Genomic DNA, 11,436 nt, shown 5'->3' on the forward strand with positions numbered 1-11,436 from the left:
TGTTGACCTAAAACGCAAACACGGAAGCCAGATGCCCCAGACAACCTCCTTGCTTAGGGGGGTGGATGTAGACGGGTCAGTAGCCACACTGTTGGTGACTATGCATTAATATATACCGTATAGATCAAACAAATATTGATCCTGTTGAGGTGACAATACACACCCTTTGCTTAGCCATTTTTTCCACAATCAGGAAAAACCCAAACACCTCCAGACTGGAAGTGAGCAACAGCTCAGGAAGGAACTCCATAAAAACCCCATGGCACAGGCAAGAGATCAAAACATCATAAATCCAGTCATAAATACATCAAAAGTCAGATCTAACATCTGTTTGATCTTTTGATTTACACACCCCACTGTCATGTCAGTCAGGGGTGACAGGACCCCGGTGACATGGCAGTCCACCCTACTGTCATGTCAGTCAGGGGTGACAAGACCCCGGTGACATGGCAGTCAGGGTGACAGAGGGTCATATAGCCATAAATCAGGTCATAAATCTGACCATGTACACATTTGGCATATGACAACCTCTCAATCAACGCGGACAGGGGTCATAAATCAGGTCATAAATCACCAATCTGACACAAAGTGTATGATACAACTACTTTCGTAGTTACCTCAAGATTCCCATCCCGTGGCAGAAACGGAGAGGGAAATAGAGAAAGATTAGCATAGCTGCTGTTCAAACCAAGCAGAGAATGATAATGTGCATTTGATCAGATAATACTCTTAACCACTATAAGATAGTGATTAAGTGTCTTTAATTTAGATTTAAACAGAGAGAGTGTGTCTGAACCCCGAACGTTCTATTCCAGAGTTTGGGAGGCAAATGTGAAAAAGCTCTACCTCCTTTAGTGGACATTGCTATCCTAGGTACTACCAAAAGTCCAGAGTTTTGTGACCTTAGGGAGCGTGATGGATTGTAGAGTGACAGAAGACTGGTTAGGTAAGCAGGAGCAGGATCTAAACCATTTAGGGCCTTATAAGTAAGTAGTAATATTTTGTAACTGATACAGAACTTAATAGGTAGCTAGTGTAGAGATTGTAAAATTGGGGTAATATGATCATATTTTCTTGACCTGGTAAGGACTCTAGAAGCTGCATTTTGGACAACCTGTAGTCTTGTAATCATTAGGTAATGTTTAATAAGGTTATTAGTAAACATTAAAAAGCACATTATCTCATGTTTAGTTGTTTGAATATATATTAACTAATGATCTGTTAAGCATTATATTACAGTATATAAAGTGTTACTGCATCACTACTCTCCTCTGGAAATAAAGCTTTCAGTAACTTGCTTGATCTTGATCCTCCATGCACAGAATTTTGGGCACAGTATTCAAAACACCACTTGCTGGTTAAACTCCTTTTGGCACTGTACGCAGGGTTAAACTTACAATAAGAAGCACTAGTGTAAAATTGTCTTTTCTCAGATGACACATCCTTGTGAAACTCATTATGGAAACACTTCTGAAAGCTTTATTATGACCTGAATCAGCTCAAGTGTGGTCCTGTCTCCTCAGATGACATCACTCTTACTGTGGATGGAAAAGACACATATGAAGAAGTGAAGAAGTCGGGTAGGTACAGGTAAGCCCATTCACACCTCTGCTGCACATACTGCTAATGTTTTGCACATGTTTAGTGCGGTTCTCATTTAAAGTGGATCTTTACAGAGAGTGCAAGAGAACCCAAGGTGTTTCCACTACAGACCTGGTTGGCCGCATGCTGCTCATGACCAAAGCTCATCACAGCAACATGGTGAGGCTCGAAACAACCTCAACATTTGTAAATGCAGACAGTTCTCACTAGACAAGCTTGATTTCAAATATGTCAGACGTCAGCACACTAATGCGCTGTAGTGTGCATTAGCATAAATTCATCAGTGTTTCACTGTCATGTCCAAGGGGCCAGAGTTTGGTTGGGTGGCATGGTCCATGCCACAATTAAATCATTTTGGGTTGTAACACCCGTTTTTATGGAAACATTTACCATCATACTGTTGTTCAGTTTTATTGGTTTGCTTGTCACTTTGGTACCGTTTACACCATTATCACCTCCACCTTATGTCTGTAACACCCTAATTGATATTGTATTGGAACTGATAATGAAAAGTATCTGTTAAAAAAATCTGTTCATGTTGTAAAAAATACCTAGAATACTGAGGTTTGTCACGACACAGAAACACAAAAATGTACATTAAATACTTACACGCTTGCAATACACTGGCCAAGCATTCACATCTGCTTTTGCATACTTTTGTAGAGTACATTTCTGATATGTCTCTGGTATGCTATAATTACTCATTGTCAAATTGGACATTAATTTCTCCATCTTTCTTTCCTCTTCAGGGCAGTTCAGACTATCAACAGCACACAGACAACTTTGGAAGAGTGAGTGTTTTATTTCCTTTTGGTTATTCTTGTAGTCTTGTAACCTTTTTTTAAGAGTGAAATGTTTAGAAGTACACTACAGAGTACACTTGGGTATTTTGGTTATAAATCTGCCAGTACTACAGTATTGTACAAAATTGTGTACAAAACCATGTTCTTGCCTTAATTAACCGAGTCAGCATGGCAAGCCTGCAATAATAATTTTGCAGGTATCTTGCTTTTTTTTCAACTACAGATGTCAACAGAGAGCCCAGAATTCCATAGTACAAATAGAATGGAAATTTGATTAGTCATCTCAGATCTCCCTCTTTAGGGTCCCAGGATTGTTTACTTGTTTTTCTGCTTTGCCCTTTTGTTCCTCCTTCTGCTAGCATTGCCTTCACATGCCTCTGCCAAGTTGGCACATAAAAAAGTTTTATTGTCATCACAGTCCATAATCAGAGACTGAGCCATGAGCCATCTGTTTCTGAGTTTAACATTGACTAAATAATTTCTAGTCATTGCCTCCAAATGTAGATTTCACTGGATGCGACAAAAATATAAATTGCAAATTATTTGTCATTTGTGTCAGTACGTCTCAAATAGAATGTGGCATCAGTTTACAGTCAAAGATCTGTTGCTCGCATTGCACCGCATCCAGTGTAGACAGAATCTCTGATTATAATGGGTTTTATTGTCTTTGGTCGCATTGCGCAGATGTCAGAGTGCCGCCCACAAGGTTATTGTTCACACATTATTGTGTGCTCTTGATATCAGAAAAAATACTTGATGGCTTCTTCAAAGGGCTGCTGGTTTAAAAGTTCTTGTACCTGTCAGAACCACTAAAGGGCTCACATCGTGCTCCATAAATTGTACTTAAGTGTAATTACTATAGGAATGTGCATTATGAACAATGATTAGCATGCCATCACTCATTTGTCGTTTATTGCTGTTGTAATGGAGGCGACGAGACGAGAGACGTGCGGATTCATTTCCAGGCTTTTATTAAACAGAGACGTGGTCATAAGAGGCATGGGTCAAACAGTGGCAAACAGGTACATTTCAGGCAAGACAAAGAGTAGTCCTAGGGCAAGTGTGGGTCTACGATCGGCGAACAATATCCAGAGGGCTTGACACGAGGGGTTATCCAATAACACAAGCAATAGTCCAGGCAAGGTGCAAACACAGTCCGAAACAGCAGGCAAAGGGTTAATCCAAGATACACAGGCAGAAGATCAGGAAACAGACAACAAGGCAACACAAAATGACTAGACTTAGACTAGAACTAGAAACAGAAACTTGGAATGGCTCCGTAATGTAGCTATCGCTAGAAGAGTGATATACGCTAAACAATACTCGGCAGTGAGAGAGAGGAAGTCCATGGCTTATATATTGGATGCAGCTGTGTGTGTGTAAAGACAACCACAGCGGAGCAGAAGACCCCCATGGGTGGAGCAGACGGAACAAGCAGAGCAGAAGACCACCACGGCGGAGCAGAAGATCACCAGAGCGGGACAGAAGACCACTAGGCTGGAGTAGATACCCATGGCAGAGACTGGGATCTAGGGAAAACTGAGACACACGAGACAGACAGAGCATTTATGGCCTCAAGGGCCAAGGCAGGGAACACAAAAAGTTAATGAATAGTTTCCCTGGTGACAACTGAATGGGCATACAATTCATAAGCAGGCTCATTGACTGAAACTGAACAGGCTGACAATTCACACTCAGGCTCATTAGTAGAGACTGGATAGACAGAACATTCAGAATGGGGTCCATTGACAGTGACTGGACGGACAGACAGTTCATAGTTAAATGCATTGGCTGAAATAGGACTGGCAGATAGTTCACAATCAAGGGCATTGACAGAGGCTGAAGTAGACAGTTCAGTGACAGAAACTGGCAAGACAGACAGTTCAAAATCAGACTCATTGAGGAAAACTGGACTGCCAGGTAGTTCACAAACAGATTCATGGGCTGATATGGGATAGACTGACAGCTCAAAATTAGTTGCATTAACTGAAGCTGGACTGGTAGACATTTCAGTGACTGAAACTGGACAGACGGATGGTTCATCAACAGACTCAATGACTAAATCAGGACCGACAGATAGTTCAAATTCAGACTCAACAGGAGCATTTAGCCAGACAGACAGCTCAGGTTTAGATTCCTTGACAGAGACAGGCAAGACAGACAGTTCGAAATCAGAGACATTATTTTAGACGAGACGGAGAGACAATTCACAATCAGACACCATGGCTGGTTCAGAACAGGGCGAGGGTTCAGAGATGGCCTCCTCAGCCAGTTCAGAGTAGGACAAAAGTTTAAAAGCGGCTTCCGTAGCCGTGACAGGACAGGCAAAGAGCTCACAGACGGCCTCCATAGCCGTGACAGGACAGGCAGAGAGTTCACAGATGGCCTCCATAGCCGTGACAGGGCAGGACGAGGATTTACAGACGGCCTCCATAGCCGTGACAGGACAGACAGAGAGTTCAAAGACGGCCTCCATAGCCGTGACAGGGCAGGCCAGGATTCACAGACGGCCTCCATAGCCGTGACAGGACAGGCAGAGAGTTCACAGACGGCCTCCATAGCCATGACAGGGCAGGACGAGGATTCACAGAGAGAGATCACAGATGGCCTCCATAGCCGTGACAGGACAGGCAGAGAGCTGATGAGTGAATACCACTGACCCCTCTGGAGGTTCTGCAGCGGATGCCACCACCTCTGGAGGTTCTACAGCAGTACCATCAGGAAATAGAGAAAGTTCATTAATATTCTCTTTAACAGGACAGGTACAGCGTTCATCAACGGTTCCTTCGACCACGACATGACAGGCTGAGAGTGCATTGCTGGGCTCCACCACCGTACAAGGAGCTGAAGCAGGCGTCATCGCCTCTGGGGAAACAGCAGCGAACTCCACTACCTTGGGAGGTTCTGCAGCATCAGCCGCCACCTCTGGAAACATCATAGTAGGCGCCGCTGTTTCAAGAGTCTCAGTGGTGGTGTATGCAGCCCAAACCATTATGGGAAGCGCTACAGACAGGGGAATCAGATCAGGAACAGGAGGGCTAGAGTGAATGGATTTGGGGATACCAGCTGCGACTGCTGACACCAGCGGTGGATCCTCCACGCTGGATGCCAGTCTGGGATACTGAAGACCTGACCTCGAAGATCTGAGTGCAACAAACGGGAAGTGACGAGACTCTGGATGATCAGCTGTGACGTGACGAGACTCTAGACGATCAGCTGTGACGTGACGAGACTCTGGAAGATCAGCTGTGATGTGACGTGACTGGACAGCAGCGAACTCCACTACCTTGGGAGGTTCTGCAGCATCAGCCGACACCTCTGGAAACATCATAGAAGGCGCCACTGTTTCAAGAGTCTCAGTGGTGGTGTATGCAGCCCAAACACTCCATAAAGCGATCCCCATTATGGGAAGCGCTACAGACAAGGGAATCAGATCAGGAACAGGAGGGCTAGAGTGAATGAATTTGGGGATACCAGCTCCGACTGCTGACACCAGCGGTGGATCCTCCACGCTGGATGCCAGTCTGGGATACTGAAGACCTGACCTCGAAGATCTGAGTGCAACAAACGGGAAGTGGGGGCTCTGCTGTCGCCACCATTATGTGAGCACGCTCCGGTGCGGCCGCCATTTCAGGAGCGGGTTGAATCACGGAGTAGCGATCAGTAAACTCGAATGTCCCTGAGTTTGTGGCTGACTAGATCTCATGGCCACCATTACCGGCCCGATCGCGATATTGCGTTCCTTCTCCGCGACACCCACAGTGAATAGAGAGCCAACAGTCAACAAAGCAAAGTCCAAAACACAACTCAGTGATGAACGCGGACCCTAAGCTCAGATCGTAGAGGTTGATTAAGGCCATCACAAAAAAACTCTATCAAAAGACAGTCCGGTAGATCAGAATAGTGTGCTATGGCTAAAAATTCGCGAACATAGTTCTCCAGCGATCGCGGGCCTTGTCTAAGGGCTAACAAAATTCTTGCCGTGTCCATACCTGGCCAGTGTTCCTCAGAAAAGCTGCTGGGTCCTTGTGTGGCCGAGTATTCTGTAATGGAAGCGACGAGACGAGAGACGTGCTGATCCATTTGCAGGCTTTTATTAAACAGAGACGTGGTCATAAGAGGCATGGGTCAAACAGTGGCAGGTACATTTCAGGCAAGAAAAAGAGTATTCCTAGGGCAAGCGTGGGTCTACGATCGGCAAACAATATCCAGAGTGCTTGACACGAGGGGTTATCCAATAACACAAGCAATAGTCCAGGCAAGGTGCAAACACAGTCCGAAACAGCAGGCAAAGGGTTAATCCAAGATACACAGGCAGAAGATCAGGAAACAGACAACAAGGCAACACAAAATGACTAGACTTAGACTAGAACTAGAAACGGAAACTTGGAATGGCTCCGTAATGTAGCTTTCGCTAGAAGAGTGATATACGCTAAACAATACTCGGCAGTGAGAGAGAGGAAGTCCATGGCTTATATATTGGATGCAGCTGTGTGTGTGTAATCAGTGCAATGGATGATGGGAAATGCAGTCCAGGGTGATGTGTAACAGTCTGTGTGGTGTGAGAGTCAATGTAATGGGAGAGCGACCTCTGGTGGCAATGAGCCGGAAGGCCACGGACCGGATTCGTGACAGCTGTAATGTTTGTTATCATTTCTATACCACAGGGCCCTAAGGGCCTCAGTCCCTGGACAGGAGTGTCACAATTCCTGCAGACATCCCAAAAAATCATCCAGTTTGCCTCAGGAAAGGAACCACAGCCAGGAGACACCATCATATATGTGGCTGGAGCTTTTGACCTATTTCGTATCCTTAAACACTTAGACAATAATTAGAGCACTCAAAATTTCTTCTGTTAAAATAAAAAGAATAAAATAAAATATATTATTTAAATTTTTGAAAAAATTTAACTGAATGCATTCACAAAAGAGATTTTATAAAGATCTGGTGGAGGTGAAGATTGTCAGTAAATAACAAATTCTGTGTGTCTGTTCCTCACACAAATCGCATGACTTCAGGCAGAACAGACAGAATCAAAATGACAGAAATTTAATTTTGGGGTAAATTATTCATTTAAGATAAAGCACTGGTAAGCACTGGTTCCTCACAACATCATCAAGAGCTATGACAGCTATTACACTACTGAAAATAAAATAGCTTGGAGACAGGACACGTCCCCCTCTTAAATAAAGGTATATAAATCACTTTTATATACAAAGGTATAAATAACCTCACTGGACCATAAACGGTGTTATCATTGTTACTCTGTTCATTCTCTTATCTATTGTCATTTTTATTTGGCAGGCTGGGAACTTTACGTTAAATGCTCTGCAGAAAAAAAAAAAAGAAAAACAAAGGACAATATTGTCCTTCTTTCAAACATACAGTGTGTGTGTCAGGATTATGGACTGTTTTTTTTGTGTTTACCCTCCCCATGTGTTCCATGTCCCAGTTAATTGACTGATTCCATGCACCTGTGTTCCCCTGATTGCCCTGTGTTTAAAAGTTCCAGTCTGTTCAGTTTGTATTTGTCGGGTCTTGAACGTCCTCCTTGTGTTCTGTGTCTCCATGTTGGATTATTAAAGTCTCTCGTTTTGTGAAATCTCCACGTCTCCTCGTTTCCTCGTTCCCTTGCTCCAGCGTATTGTGACAGAAGACCTGACCGAAACAGTTACCTCCGTGTGTCTACCCTCCGTTTTTGTTTCCATTTTTTTTTCCTCAGTGTTTCGTTTCCGTTGTGTTATCCATGGATCCCCTCACCCGTCCGGAGTAACTTCTCCTTCTGCTGGAGCAGGGGGAGAGATCGCTCGAGGGCCATACTAGACTGTTCCTGGTCCTCACTGCTCTAACCAGCTACCCAGACGGCGCGCTCTGTGCGTTCTATGACACCAGTTTAAACATCTCGTGCAGAGCGCTGTCGTCCGAAGATGGTCCTCGAGCGAGCTTTGCTGCCTTTGTGGAGTGGACACTGGCAAGACCACCCCCTGCACCGCAGCTGAGGGTGAGCTGTGTATGGCGCAGTGACTGTGCCACACCGAAGAGGAGAGGGCTCCCGTTCCTTATTTCTGGCCTGAAAGCCCGGAGGCTCACAAATGCCTGCCCTCCCACCCGCTCCTGCCTCCTCCTCCGCTGTCGTCTGGCAGCCCCTCTGCTCGCCCTCAGCCCACCTTGGTCTGGCGTCGACCATCCTGCGCCTCGGGAATCCACTCCTCTGGCTTCGACTCATCCCTTCGTCCCTCCGGCTCCATCAGACTCCTTCATCCCCTCGGCTCCTCCTCAGTCCTCTGTCGCTCTGGCTCCACCGTGGCCTTTCGGATCCCCGCCTCCACGTCAGTCGCCGGCGCCATCTGCTCCGCCTTGGCCCTCCAGATCCTCCCCATTGCCCTGGCTCATCGGCTCTCCGTCTCCGCCTCGGGCTCCTCCACCACCTGCTCCGCCACCGTTGGTCAGCCCCCTGGAGTCGGCGGCCATTTCTCCTTCATGGCTCCTCCCTCCATAGGCTCCACCGTGGGTCGCCCTCATGGCTGTGGCCTGGGTCCTGCTTGGCTCCTCCTGCTCCAAGTTCTTCCTGTTTCCAAGTTCTCCCTGGCTCCTCCCTCCGTCTGATCCGCCCTGGCTCCTCCTGTTTCCTCCCTGGCTCCTCCCTCCATCGTCACCTCCCTGGTCCCTCCCGGGTGTCCGTCCTCTCCTCCTCCATGGCTCCTCCCTCCGTCGGCTCCACTGTGGGCCGCCATTATGGCTGTGGCCTGGGTCCTGCTGTGCTCGTCCTGCTCCGGGCCCCTCCTGTCTCCACCCTGGCTCCTCCCTCCTTCGTCGCCTACCTGGTCTCTGTCTGCCGGCTCCCTCCCAGGTGCCCGTCCTCCTCCCGAGCCTCCTCCTTAGTTCGCACTCATGCGGTTCAGTGGCTTCAAAACTCTCTTTTGATTTTTTGTCTAAAACGTTCTATTTGTTTAATAATATTTAAATAGCTTACCTATTCTCGCTGTGGAAAATACAAATTAGGCCATAGATTTTTTGTCACCATGGGTAGTTTTACCCGTGCTGTAGTTTTTCTTACTTGATTTGTGAATGTACATACTGTATTGTTTTGCCCTTGAGACCCCTGCATTCTTTGCTTTTTCTGAGAACGCAAGTAAAACAATATTAATGTTGTCCTCTTTGACCTGATGCAATTCAGACATTGGCCATGTGGATTTCCTGGATGCAGTGTCCCAGCTTTCAGAGAAGCCATATGTTATTGTGGGCTTGCACTTTGATCAGGTAAGCTGAATACAGGAAAATCTTAGGAAATATCTACAGGAAATATAAATTTTAATTTTCTTGGTTGAGCATGATGCTCATTGTTTTTGAAAGGACATAAGAGATGTGAGAAAAGAAGGAGGAACTGCATGTTTGTTTTATTATCATCACTCTAGGAGGTGAATCGTTACAAGGGGAAAAACTATCCCATCATGAACATCCATGAGAGGACTCTGAGTGTGCTGGCCTGTCAAGTGAGGATTGATCTTGCATTGCATTGCAGTTCATGCCCGTTTATGTCTTGATATGTTTGTTATTAATAGTTTGATTTGAATTTCTTTATTTTGTTTTCAAATCTCCCAGTATGTCTCTGAGGTTGTTATAGGAGCACCATATGCTGTCACAAAAGACTTATTGGAACATTTCAAGGTAAACACTCTTACATTGTGGTGAATTTGATTCTTGACTTTTGTCAGACCTGTTTGACAGAGTTAGATATAACACTGGCTTTTGACCATTAGCATAAAAACTGTGGCCAGTAGTCATGCCGTCTCATTTGGCCATGTTCACACAGACAGTATTTAGGATTGACAACAGTATTTACTGTACACCTTGTATAACTATAAAATTATTCTTTTTTATTACAATTATAAAATTGATTTCAATATCTTCTAATTAAAACAATAAAACTAAATGTTAAATAAAATAAATAAAAAATACAATAAAATAAAATAAATACAATTTTACTCTGTATAATATAGCCGATTAGAGATTCAGATCAGACAGAAACTTGATTTGTGGCCACTATTTTTTTTTCTGGCATGTCAAGCTTTGGTTTCTGCGCTCATTTCATTTATAGAGTTTACATAATATCTCTGGATCACCTGTTATCCAGCAAACACGAGGTGTTTGTTGAATATTATTTTACTATTATTTTGTAGAATTCATTTCTCGATTTGAAGCCATTATCTGTGGTAATCAGGTTCGGGCACATCTGTATTGTAGAGTTACATGAGGAGGTAAAGGTCATATAGGTCAAAACTTCAGTTGAGAATCCTGAAAATTTTAAGGGAGTCAGTTCGGTTATAGAATGCAGTTCCCTTTCAGTCGGTCACTCTCGACGTCACGTCGGATGACCGACGAATTGGGATCTCGCTTAGAGGGACCAATCTACTTCGAGTGTAAACTAAACGAGCCAATGCACATTGGCATGCGATTATTGCATCCAGCTGCTGCTGATCACAGCATGAGTATAAGTAGGCAGCAGATGCAGCGCATATTCAGCTTTTTGCTTCGGAGCCGAGCGGTTCTATCGTTCTGCTCCTGACCTTCTACAGTGGTGAAAAACTACAGTCAAGCACGCTCTTCGTGGTCTCTCGTTCTGGTGGTACGGCGCTTCAGCGGCGGTGGTTTTCCCGTGTTGAGTGGGTTGCACACAACAGGCTGCACTACCCCTGTGTGTGTTGCAGACGGCCATCTCCCCTGTGCGCTTCAGCACACTAAAAGAGCAATTTCCATCTAAAAGAGCTTCACGGGTGGAACGTCTTTTTAAAGATGTCGTACCATCTGTGTGTTTCTGGGTGCGGTCGTTACCTGGCGCCGGGTGATGGTCACGATCGCTGCCTCTCGTGCCTGGGCATGAAGCACGCTGAGGTGGCTTTCGTGGATGACTCATGCTCCCATTGCGGGGTTGTGACCATCTCGAAGTTGCGGATCAGACTCCGTTACCTGCAAGGGGGCGGAGTGCCCGTGCCACTGCCTAGATCTGGGGTTCCCTCTGGTGGCAGCCAGG

At 45.4% G+C, this 11,436-nt stretch overlaps 1 protein-coding gene across 1 annotated transcript in view; it reads left to right on the top strand.

Moving 5' to 3' along the window:
- Window positions 1–1,477: 1,477 nt before the first annotated feature.
- LOC107698197 (ethanolamine-phosphate cytidylyltransferase-like) overlaps window positions 1,478–11,436 on the top strand; it is a gene marked incomplete at its 5' end in the record, with an annotated part of 15,542 nt that continues 5,583 nt past the window's right edge. The window contains 7 exons of the mRNA XM_016499161.1: window positions 1,478–1,590; window positions 1,677–1,761; window positions 2,352–2,393; window positions 7,073–7,211; window positions 9,583–9,665; window positions 9,821–9,898; window positions 10,008–10,073. Of these exons, the coding sequence (XP_016354647.1) occupies window positions 1,478–1,590; window positions 1,677–1,761; window positions 2,352–2,393; window positions 7,073–7,211; window positions 9,583–9,665; window positions 9,821–9,898; window positions 10,008–10,073 (606 nt within the window). The remainder of the gene's footprint in view (window positions 1,591–1,676; window positions 1,762–2,351; window positions 2,394–7,072; window positions 7,212–9,582; window positions 9,666–9,820; window positions 9,899–10,007; window positions 10,074–11,436) is intronic.

Source organism: Sinocyclocheilus anshuiensis, unplaced genomic scaffold, assembly GCF_001515605.1.
Source record: "Sinocyclocheilus anshuiensis isolate Anshui unplaced genomic scaffold, SAMN03320099.WGS_v1.1 scaffold5883, whole genome shotgun sequence".
NCBI lineage: Eukaryota > Metazoa > Chordata > Actinopteri > Cypriniformes > Cyprinidae > Sinocyclocheilus > Sinocyclocheilus anshuiensis.